The sequence below is a fragment of the Ursus arctos genome, unplaced genomic scaffold, assembly GCF_023065955.2.
Source record: "Ursus arctos isolate Adak ecotype North America unplaced genomic scaffold, UrsArc2.0 scaffold_19, whole genome shotgun sequence".
In the NCBI taxonomy this organism is placed as follows: domain Eukaryota; kingdom Metazoa; phylum Chordata; class Mammalia; order Carnivora; family Ursidae; genus Ursus; species Ursus arctos.
The window spans coordinates 48,554,248-48,566,021 of record NW_026622863.1 but is presented as its reverse complement, the minus strand read 5'-3'; the positions used below and the strand labels follow the sequence as shown (position 1 = coordinate 48,566,021).

Here is an 11,774-nt window from a genome sequence, read left to right as displayed (position 1 = left end):
AAAAATATACACTTCTAGGGGCGCCTGGCTGGCTTAGTCGGTGGAGCACGTGACTCTTGATCTCTGGGTCATGAGTTCAAACCCACTTAATAAAAAAAATTTTTTTTTTTTAAACACACCTCGATAGCGTTCTGCACCAGGCAATGCACAGGGTGCTCAGAATAGCTGCTCTAAGGAGGTTCTGGTATCACTCCATAGGACAGACTAGGAGAGCACGGCACAGAGAGGTGCCTGCGTTTGGCCAACGGTACACAGCCAGGCTTTACACCCGAGCCAACGGAGCCCAGGCTTGCCACTCCCAAGCACGACCCCAGGGCGAGGGAATGAGGGAAGATGCAGGAACACGAAGGGCCGAAGGGAGAGAGGGGAAGAGGAAGGAAGAGAAGGAGAGAGAAAGGGGAGGACTGGGGGGGGGGATGGTGATGAATAAGGACAGTGTGCTGAGTGCTGCCTTCCGTGCTGGGCACCGCACTAACTGCTTTACGCGCACTGACTCATTCAAGGAAAGCAACAGAAGGACAGGGAGGGAGTAATGAAGACTCAAAGGGGACACGGAGAGAACCCAAGGTAAAAAGGCCCACAGAGAATGCCAAGACAGCCAGCCACACAGAGACGAGATAGATGGCATCAGAGAGAGACGGAGATGGACCAGAGGGAGAACCGGGGGGCAGGAGAAGAACCAGGGAGGGACCCCGGGCAGAAAGAAAGAAAGAAAGGAAGAGGAGAAGCCGGGCCAGTGGCGGGGTGGAGAGGTGGGGGGCAACGGGGCTCCTGCCCACCTCTCATCACAGTAGGTGAACTTCATGTCCAGGCTGTGGCGGCTGAGGAAGGCCCCCCGGCCCAGTGGGGGCTCCAGGCTGCCCGGGTGGGGGATGGCTTCACAGATGAGCACCAGGCATTGCAGGGGGGGCTCCAAGTTGGGGCTCCCTGCTGGGGAAGTCTGCGCAGGGGGCTTGTAGGCCCTCATGTGTCCAGAGCAGTGCAGCACCTGGTTGGCGTGAGGGGGACGAGGCACAGATGCACGTGGGCCTGGGGCCCCACGGGGCTGGGAGGTATGTCCCTGGGGTCCCCACGGGGAGCTGAGGAGGAGAAACCCCTGCCCCTCCTCCCAGCCAGGCCCCGCCCACCTTCCAGGTGGCCGCCTTGAGGTTGAGGGTGCGCCCACGGCTGGTGAGGGTGCTCTTCATGCGCAAGGAGAAGCACCGCTCGGTGGGGGCCTCCGGCTTCTTTTTGGACAGGCCTGGGGAGGGGGTGAGCAGGTCGCCAGGCAGCTCTGGACAGGGCCCAGTTCCCTCCAGCGCCCCGCCAGCCTCTTTCCCAGAGTTGAGACCTGGAGCCAGGGAGGGGCCCCCGGGGGAGGGAAAGCTCCTTCAGACACCCCAGGGCAGGGCCGTGCCCCCTCTTCTCGTTTTCCTCAGTCCAGTCCTCCAGAGGAGGGGATAGGCTGAGGGGCGGGTGGGGCCTCGGCTTCTACAACCCGGGTCAGAGGCCTCCAAGGAACTTACTCTGCCGGGGGGTCAGGGCGTCCTGGAGCTCCTCCTGGTCACACGGATGGATGAAATCAAAGATACTGTGTCCGATGAGCTCAAGCTGCCGGGGAGGGAAGCAGGGGGTGGAGGAGGACTTTTACCGTGTCCTCCTTCCCATCCTCACCATCCCTGCCCTGATTGACAAGCCCGGATTGCTTCACTAGTCCGTCCATTCACTCACTCACTCACTCACTCACTCACTCACTCACTCAGTCGGCTCAGCAACCATCTCTTCAGCACCCACTATAGCCAGGCCCTCTTCCAGATGGGCAGACAAAGCTGTGACCACACAGACAAAATCCCTGCCTCTCAGAGCTTACTGGCTAGCGGAGCAGATGGTCAAAAAGGAAACAAACAAACAAACAAAACACATATAAAACAATATGGTAAATAATAGGAAGAAAACTAGCGTAAGGCCATGAAATGATGGCATGCTATCTTAGAGGCCGTAGTCAGAGTCCATGTCTTGAGGTGATATTTAAACAAATTGCTGACCCAAGCCAGTGAAATGGTCATGTGGCTCTCTGGAGTGTTCTGGAAAGAGGGAACAGCAAGTGCAAAGGCCCTGAGGTGAGACCCCATTCAAATCCCACCTGTTTGGCAAGCCAAAGATAAGGCATATTGTTTCAATTCAGGAAATGGGCATGGTGCTGGCAGGGGGGGACTCAGATGGAAGGGGGCCCACACAGCTCACAGTCCAGTGGTGGTGCTGACTGGGGAAGAGGGATCTCTCTCCTCTGATAGCACCTCCCGGAGCTGGATTCAAATCCTGGCTCTGCCACTTCCTAGCTTTGGGGCCTGCAGACATTCACCTCTCTGAACCCAAGAAGAGCTCAAGCTAACAGAGAAATTGGTACCAGGAGTGGGATAAGAAGGCAGGAGAAAGGAACAGATGCCAACTCTGGAGCCCATTTATGTGAAGTAGGAAAAAGAATGATAACTCTCCTGTGGGGCATGCTGTATGGGTTACCTGAAATCAGTTCTCACCTCTGTCTCCTGCCTTGCCATCCCCAGACCCTTGCTCATATTCCTCTTCTCCCACCCAGGGCCCTGCACCCCTCCCTGTGGATGGACCCTCAGCCTTATCCCTCCAACTCTACCTCTGCGTGCACCAAGAGGGAGCTTTTCAAATCATAAATCCAATTCTGCCTCTCTCACAGCCTCTCCCCTGCTGAAAATCCTTCCACGGTTCCCCAGTGCCCTGGCAATACACCTAATTTGGCCCTAAATTATCTAGCTCTGTTGACCTCTCTAGACTTTTTTCTCTCACCTTCCCATTGTACTCTGCACTTAGCCAGGATAAACATCTTTACTTCCCCTGAATGCTCCGTTTTATCTCACCTCTGGGTCTTTGCATGTTCTGTTCCCTCAGCCATGCACATTCCCAGTCTTCGCTGTTCCCATCCATTCCCCATACCTTCTGACTGGGCTAAGTCCTTCAGGTTTCAGCTCAGATGTCTTCTTTTCCAGAAAGCCCTCGACTTCCCCTGAGGGTGCCCCCTTCCCCTGGCTCGCACGGCCCCCTAGGCTGCCCCATCCCAGCCCTGACCGTTCTGCATCTTCCTGTCTAGTGACACATCTGTCTCCCTTCTGTGCTGTGAGCCCTGTAAAGACAGGGCTAGAGCAGTCTCGGTCACCTCTGTATCCCGGCATCACCTGCACAGGGCCAGGCACAAAGCAGGCAGCTCCTCTCACCTGACTGAGGCCCAGGTGTTTGCTGACATTCTCCGACAGGTAAGCCATGTCTCCCTCGGCAGTGAGCACCATGACGAAGCCCTCCAGGGCCTTCAGGTAGCAGGCATCCAGAGCTTCGCCCCCTGCTCCCACCTGGTTCCACTCCCCTGGTGTCCGGGCCAGGGTGGATGGGGTGTCTCTAGTCAGCCACAGAGCCACCCTAGCTAGCCTCCCTCTGCCTTCCCTCACTCAGAAGAACTTACAGGTACCCCCAGGTGAGCAAGAATATATGCCAGTGGTTTGGGAGTCCCCAGGAAGGGGGCAGGGCCACCAAGGGTTATGATCCTCAGAGGGCAGGGCTTCCCAGGGGCACAGAATTCTAAGGAGGTGGGGTCTCCCACGAGAATCTAATTCTAAGAGGGTGGGCCTCCTAAAAGGACAGACTTCTAAAAGGATGGGATTCCCAGGGGCCAAAGTTTAAGGGGCCAGGGGCTAGAGGAAGTCAGAATTCTAAGGGGAGCAGCCTCCCAGGGGTCCAGAATTTCAGAATTCTTGGGGCAGGACCTTGTGGATGGGTAGCATTCTAGAGAAGCAGGGACTCCCAGGTGACAGAATTGTAAAGGGGTAGAGCCACCCAGAAAAGTAAAATTCTATGGGGCAGGGAAGTCTCATGGGCAGAGCCTGCCAGAAGATGGCTCCACATTCCTCGTAAATAAAATCTTTTCAGGGTCCTGGGGATTCCAAGGTGTGTGTGTGTGTGTGTGTGTGTGTGTGTGTGTGTCTCAAAGCCCCCTGCAGGGTAGAATTTGGGTGGGAATTCAAGAGGATGGCTACTAAGGGAAGGGGCAATGGACCTAAGGAGCTAGGGAAGGGACTCTATAAAGTGGTCATTAAAAATTGGGCAGCTAAGCCTCCCAGGGATATTTATTGCAAGAAGGTTTCCCTGGGGACCAAATCCTAAGAGTTGAAGCACCTAAGGGAGTTAGCTGGCCTCCTATTCCTAGAATTCCGACTCGAAGGAGGTGGGGCTTCCCAAGGGGCGGGGCCTCACACGTGACCGACTACTGAGGGGCGGGGCCTCGTCAGGGAAGCGGCTCCCAGGGGGTGGGGCTCCGCCGGGAAGACGTTAGGGGGCGGGGCCTCGTCAAGGTGGGAATTCCTGGGGGCGGGGCTCACCTGCGGCGCAGAGGCGGTGCATGCGCAGGTAGCTGATGGTGAGGCGCATGATGGAGGCCTTGTCCAGGTGGGCGCTGACCCCGCGCGCGAAGGGCAGCGTGTGTGCCAGCTGGTACAGCACCTCGGTCTCCTGGCTGCGCCGGCTGCGGGCCGCATCCCGGGACTTCTCCTTGCGCAGCTCCGTGCTCGACCTGCGGGCATCGGCAGCGTTCACTGGCGGCGCCCCCGGAAGGGAAAGAGTTGGATGGGACATGCACGTGGGGCGCTGCCACATGGGGCCCGGGCTCACTGAGGGCAGGGCCGCGACCGTGCAGGTCTCGCTGTGTGGCCCGGGCGAGTTCCCAGAGCTCTCTGGGCCTGCGAGAGTTATACTCTGGGGCAGTTCCTAGCCTCGGATTTTATCTGTCCCTGCGCCAGCCCATGCTGCCCCCAGCGCCTCGCTCTCTGAGGCGTGCCCAGGGCCGCTGTCCCCTCCCTGACTTATCTGCTGTTTGTTCCCCGGGCTTGGGACGCCTGGGGGACAGGGAGGCCTCCTGCTGAGAGGGGGCTGGCCGAGCTGGCCCCAAGCCAGGGAAGGGAGGGAACATGAAGATGTCAGCAGCCTCTCGGCCCCCTGCCCTCCAGCCTCCCAGAACCCCCTCTCCTGCCCTTTCCCCTCCTCAGCTGAGCTGAATCCTCAGAATCTTAGAACACAGATCTCAAAGTCCAACCAGCCACCAACAGGGGCCCTGCCGATGTGACACACCAAACCAACCCCAGTGTTCTGTGGAGCCAACAGCTAACCACTCACCCTTACCCCTTAAACCACTTCAAATGCCTGACTTCTACATGTGGGATCCGGGGTAGAAGGATGAGATTGTTTTGTCCGAAATATCTGCCACTTATCCAGCTTTTTCCCATCTGTTCCCTGTGCCAAGTGGGTAACTTACATTAACCCATTAAGACCTCAGACAACCCCAGAAAGAAGGTAATAACATTATCCCCCTTGAACAGATGAGGAAACCAAGGCACAGAGAGGTTGCAGTGTTTGCCCCTAAGGAGTGAAGCCAGGTTTGAACAGTGGTCTGCCTGAACTCTCAGTTTTCTCTGTTCCATGGGCCTGGGTTTATCTCCAGGTTAGTGCTTCTCACTGTCTTAAATGTCTGAATCCAAACAACATAGTACAGTATGTATAATCTTTTCTATATTTATATTGATAAAACTATTAATAAGCAGTTATGATTTGCTGAGCATGCGTGTGTCTGGCACTGTTCTAAATACTCTGCAATCACAGAAGGCACCTTAAATTTCCATTTCACAAAGGGGACACCGGGGCTCTGAAAGGTAAAGTCCTTTGTCCAAAAAGTCACAAAACTAGTAACTGGCAGAACCAGGATTTGAACTCAGGCAGTGCGGTTCCAAAGCCTTCCTTCTTCTGATTCCTTCCTTGTGACCCACCCCGGGGAAGCAGAACTCTAGGAAGGGAGGCTGTCCCTTCCAAAAACCAGAGGCCACTCCTGGGGATGGCATCAACCTCACCCCCAAGCAGGAGACCTGCAGCCCCACCCACAACACGATGAGGAGAGGAGAGGGGAGGGGACTGTCCTGTCAGGCTGCAGAGGGAAAAAACTCCTTGCAAACAGTGGGAGGCACAGAAGGGGGCAGGCTGGGTGGAGGGGTGGAGGGAGCCAGCAATCACCCCCATCTCCTCCCTCCTGGCTGGTGGGAGGCAGGGGCCTCCAGTCCTGCTCTGCCCAGAGGACATTCCGTCCTGTCCTGTTCTGTTCCAGCCCTGTTTGTCTTCCTGCCCAGAGGGTGGGGGTGGGCGGGCCTCACCGAGCCGGGGGCCCAGACAGAGGGAAGAGGGAGTGGGAAGGGAATGGGAGTGGGGCCGGCCCCCCACCTCCCGGGCAGCTGGGCTCTGTAATCCTCTCCGTGGCAGACTTCTCCCTCCATAGAAGGAGCCAGCTGGTGGCTGCAGCAGGACCCTCCTTCCAGCTCCCAGACTGGTCTCCGGATGTTCTTCTGACAGGAAGTGTGGGCCTCTCGCTGGCTTCAGAGACGCCTGGGTCTCCGGCCTTTCGTTAAACGGAGTAGGGAGGAGTTCGTCCGGTGCAGGGTTCCAGTCTCGCCTCTGCTACTTACGAGCTGTGTAACTTTGGGACAAATTGCAGGCCTTCCCTGAGCATAACGACACGACCCCACAGGGCTGTTTCAAAGATCACATGAATTCATATACGTCAAGGACTTAGAAGAAGGCCTGGCAATTGATGAGTGCCACGAGAAGGCTAAACTATTCCCTCTTTTGTCGACATCAGCAATGGAAAGCTCCGGAGTCTCCGTGCACTGGAGAAACCCGTGGGCTTTGGTGGTAACCCTGTGGTGTGGTGTGTGTGCCATCACACACACAACTTTTACACAAGTGCCTTGGAAGCAGACCAAAGCTTTCATCATGAGAGTCATCACCATGATCGCTTTGCTGTGCTGAGCACTCAAGGAGCTAGAGACCCCCTTAAGTCCTCTCAATAGCCCTATGCAGCAGGAAAAGTGATCTCCCTTTCTCAGGGCCTGAACCCGAGGCTCTGAGCAATGCCATCACTGGCCCAAGTAACCCAGCCGGTAATCAGGGCCCCCACCACCATGCAACTATGTCCCACCCATCTCGGCGAGCCCATCGTGTAACTACTTCTACCCAGAATGCTGTCTGACTTGGACACAGTTTACTGCAACCTGTGGAGTACCCTGCCCCCAAAGATCGGTTCCCTCATTGCTTCTTATTTTGATGTGGTTCAGGGGAGGGGAGGTATGACCCCCCGTTTTCCAGGATATGTCACTGAAGCTCAGAGAGGCAGTCACTGGCCCAAGGCCACACATCTAGGAAGCAGATGAGCTGGGATCTGAACCTGACTTTAGGGCCCATGCTCTTAAATGCCATGTCTGGGTGGGCACGTCCATCCCAGGGGCCCCCACCCTGTCCCTCCTTTGCCCAGTGGCCTCAGTGCCTTCCCCTTGTCCCACCTCTGCTGCCTCCGGATTTCCCCAGCTGGCCAGTCTCCCCCGCTGGCCCCATGCCCAGCCCTGGTCCAGCCCCCTGGCACTCTGCCCAGCTTGGGACGTGCAGCTGGAACCCTGCCACCCTTCCTCTGTGTTCCAGCAGAGAACAGGGGGCGGGGCCAGGGTATGGAGGCCCCAGGGTGAGGCCTGGGAATGGGGGCTGGGGCCCAGTGGCCCCCCCGCCCCCGCCCAACCAAGAAAGGGAGAAGCCCATCTCTGAAGAAACTGCCACCCGAGAGCAAAGGCAAGGAGAAAGTAGGAAGACCCCAAACCAGACTCAGGGCTGCTCTTGGCCCTCTCTCTTCTGACCCTGAGCTGGGTAGTGATGGTCTTAGACCCCTCTTGGCCCAGCGAGGCCAGAGGCAGGGTTTGGGTTTGAGAAAGGACTTGGGGTGGGGTCAGTCAGGAGGAGTCTCTCTGCCTCTGCCTCTGTTCATTCCCAAGGACATGGTAATCCAGTGGGGTGCCTATACCCAAAGTCCTATCTTCTCCAGGAACCCTCTGATCTGGGGGGCACCTGGGCCCTTATACCCATCAGGGACATCCCAAGAACATCTCTGCCTGGGGTGGGATGGCAGTAAGGCTGAGCTGGAAGAAGGGAAGGGGTTGAGGAGGTATGGGGGCCCACTCACCATCACCCAGGCCCCCTTTGGCCCAAATGCCATCCTAGGGATGCAGGAGGGGACGGAGCGTGGCCGGGATTCGGGTGCGAGTTATGAGTGGGTGGTGCGCAGCACTGGGATGACACCACAGGAAAGGGTTGGCCTTGGGGAGGGGGGAGCGCCCCAGCTCAGCCAGGAGGGGCCCCCACCTAGCCAGGAGGGGGCGCTGGGAGGGGCTGGGCTGAGGCTGGCCCAGAAGGGGTGGGATGGAGTTCTCTGGCAGGCCCAGAGCCAGAGACTGGAATAGAACTGAAGGGGGAATGGGGGGGGGGGCTAAAAAACATGGGGGTGTGGGCAGATCCAATCAGACCTGGGAAGCCAGGGAGGAGGGAAGGGGGTGAGGCTTCCTGGATGCCTCAGATTGGACAAGGGAAACCAAGGGCCTGCAAGATTTTCTGGGGCTCCATGAAACATGGCCAGATAGACCCCCTGGCATTGGACCCAGAGCACTCAGCAGATCTGCACCTGCTGGGAGATGATCACAGAAACCAGGAGGTTTCTGGCCAGGAGGGCCCTGCTGAACACTTCAGCAGGGCTTGCACTGAATTAGGCACAGCACCCTCCATGGGGGACTCCCCAAATAAGGCTTGGATGGTGTGCCCCTGTCCATAGTCACAGGCACTGAGTGGGGGTGGAGAGGGAGATAAGGGTCTAGACTTTGGGAAGTGGGTCAGACTGTTTCTCTGTTATTAAAAAGGGTGATTCTACCTTTCAAAAGGATACAGAAAGGTCCCTGGGAACGGTCCCAGACAGCTTCTGAAAGGGGAAACCCCCCCCCTGCTTATTTCTAGGGAAACCAAGGTTTGAGAGACTGTCAGGGAGCATCGAATTGTAAGGGATCTCTCTGCTCTTGAACCTAGAAGCTGACTTTCCATTCCAAGGGACGCCCTGGATCTGGGAAGGTTTGGGTACCCCACAGGATATACCCTAGGATCCCCAGGGTCCGGGGGCAAGGAACAAACTCAATTCTGGAAATTTGGAGGCCAGTAAGTTCAATACGTGAAAGGAGAATGCCTTCCGCAGAAACCCGGGAACTACTCGAACACAAGCACCCCCAATTCGGTAGCGACCCTAACCAGGAGAGAAAGCGAACCCGAAGCAGCAGGAAATTGGGGATCACTACCCTGAAGTCACTCCAGGCTAGAGGGGCGGGGCAGCCGGGGACTTCGGGAAATCCCCTTCGCCTGCAATCCCGTAGGGTGGAGGGTGCGGCGGGGATGTGCCTCCAACCGCGCGTCCCGGGGCGTCCTCGGCTTGCACCCGCGCATCCCCCACCCGGCTCAGGGGTCCCTGGAAGGAGAGCCCCCCGCTTCCCATCATTCCTGCCCCGAATCCCAGTACCTTGCGCGCTGTAGCCCCAGCGCCATGGCTCGCCGTCGCCGCTCCGGAGCCCTTCGAGGCCCCTAGCCCCCTCCCCTGGCCCAGCGAGCCCCCTCCCCAGCTCCGCCCCCCGCCGCGCTGTTGGCTGCGCCGCGCCCGGCCCGCGGCTCCGGTTGGACGACGGGTGTGTCACTTCCGAGAAAGAGGCGGGACCAGAGGCGAGGACCTGGAACTCCCGGAGTGGGGGGATACCGCGGCGCACACCGCCCCCCAGCCACACCCCTAGCCGCGGACTTCCTCGGCAGTGTAGCCCGCAAGGTCCGCGGGGCGCGCCTCCTGGCCCAGCCTCTCTCGCCAAGTTCCGACACCAGCCCTCTCCCGAACCCACCCAGTTCGCTCTGACGCTGACACCGCACCCTCTAACCCTCACCCCAGGCCTACCCCTCCATTTCCCACCCCTGGTTGGGCCCCTCAGACCACCAGTCCCACCCCCTGCAAGTCGCCCAGCTCTGCCTCCTCCGACTCCCCCTCCTTATCCACTGAGAACCCCCGCTGCTCGCCACCCCACCCCAGCTCTACAATCTCTCCCGCTCTGTACCCCACCATTCCCTCTAGGTCCGCTGCTCCTCTGCCCCCATCCCGGCAGCCAGTACCCCCACCTCACCCCGCTCCTCCAGTCTGGCACCCTTTGTACCCCAGCCCCACCTCCTTGCCTCCCTAACTCCCTTTTCAAGTTCCCAGTGTTGAATGATTAAGTTTATGTCAAGTAAGTATGTAAAACCCAAACACACCCACTTTTTAAAAGAGCAGAGAAATGGTATCTTTCTACTAGTGAAGTATGAAGAGAGAGATACAAGGTCACCAAGGAGTGGCCAAAGCATTAGGACTGGCTAGGGAACAGTGTGTGTGTGTGTGTGTGTGTGTGTGTGTGTGTGTGTGTGTGTGAGAGAGAGAGAGAGAGAGAGAGAGAGTGAGTGTGTGTGTGGGGCGGACGGTTTACTGATCCACAGGGGACTGGTATTCTGGATGCAGCTTTGGACAGGGAAAAGGATACTATAGCCAAAGTTTGTAGGATTTGCCCTCCCCAGTATCTCACTCAGTTTTCTTGTGGGGAACCACTTCTCTCAGTTCTCACTCTATTTGATTTGAATAGGGCTGGCCATAACCCACCCCTCGACCAGCTCCAGGAACATAGGATCCAAACCTAGCCAATCAATTTATTCTGTTTCCCTGGTCATAGTGATTGGTTCAGGGAAGACATGTGACCTAACCTAGCCCAATGAGAACCAACCCTGAGACATTTGCTGCAACTAAAGAAAAAGTTTCTTTATTTCTGCCAGAGTTGCCCAGCTGGTGGGAGGTGAGCTGGTCACCAGGAGAGAAGCTTTATGAGATGAAGTCAATACAGAAGCAAGCAGAAATGAAAGTCTGTGAAAGACAGTCTTGACGCCAGCACTTGGGTACCTGGATCCAGCTGTACCTGAACTCCACTTTAATCTCAGAACCATTATGGGTTGTTTTTTAGGTTTTGTGTGTGTGTGTGTGTGTGTGTGTGTGTGTGTGTTTGTTTGTTTTTGGCTGTTGCCATTAAATATTACTTTATTCATTTACTTTGTGCTGAGATTAGTATGAACTGATTTCAGCTGCTTTCACCCAAAAGAAAGAATCTTGATAAACAGAGAAAATATCTCCCACGCTCCAGTGTGGAGGCATGTGGAGTATGAGAAAACAAGAGGCCTAAATTAGAAAGGGCTGCAGGGGAAGCAGTGTCCTACATGCGGAAGCAGGGGCTATGCAAGCTATAGCAGAGAGCCAACGTGAGGATGTACAGCACCCGAGGAAAACTGGCACTTAAACACACATCAAAACGGAATTTACAAATATGTATGGACGCACCAGGCATCTATGATCTAGATTAGCCTTAAGCTTCACTCAGTGGTTCCTGCCAGCTAAGGCAATAGGGGAAATGTGTTCGTTGAAATGGTTTCCAATTTTTGCTCAATGGATGTGTTCTTGTTTGTCTGGAGAAACAAGGTTTGTTCTTGGAACTGAAGTTTAGCAGAGACCTTTTTGATATTAAAATGTAGAGTGATCTGAGCCACCAGGGACTGTGGGAGCTCCGTGGAGGTGCACCACCCAGCCTGTCAAGAAGGTTTCCTAAGGAGGAGACATCTGAACGAATAGGATGAATAGCAGTGAGAAAGGTCAAGAGAGGGCTAGGGAAAAGCACTCTGGGCGGAGGGAAGAGAATATAATGGTGTGGAGGCAAGAGAGCTTGGTTTGGTGAGGGACCTGAGAAGGAGACTGCCTGCGACCTGGAGTGTAAAGAGAAGGGGGGGGGGATGGTGAGGTGGTGCATACAGGGGAGATGGAACCAGGT

General features: G+C 56.4%; 1 protein-coding gene across 5 annotated transcripts in view; it reads right to left on the bottom strand.

The window, feature by feature from the left end:
- HIF3A (hypoxia inducible factor 3 subunit alpha) overlaps positions 1–9,489 on the bottom strand; it is a 28,486-nt gene extending 18,997 nt beyond the window's left edge. The window contains exons 1-6 of one of the 5 annotated variants that reach the window (XM_057314505.1): positions 9,416–9,489; positions 4,380–4,570; positions 3,225–3,370; positions 1,506–1,590; positions 1,128–1,240; positions 780–988 (exon numbers count right to left, since the gene is read on the bottom strand). In XM_057314505.1, the coding sequence (XP_057170488.1) occupies positions 780–988; positions 1,128–1,240; positions 1,506–1,590; positions 3,225–3,370; positions 4,380–4,570; positions 9,416–9,441 (770 nt within the window). In that variant the 5' untranslated portion in view covers positions 9,442–9,489. Of the gene's footprint in view, positions 1–779; positions 989–1,127; positions 1,241–1,505; positions 1,591–3,224; positions 3,371–4,379; positions 4,978–6,261; positions 7,393–8,044; positions 8,331–9,415 lie in introns of those variants that run through there. The other 4 variants (XM_026482002.4, XM_057314506.1, XM_057314507.1 and 1 more) reach the window with 4 other exon arrangements.
- Positions 9,490–11,774: the final 2,285 nt, after the last annotated feature.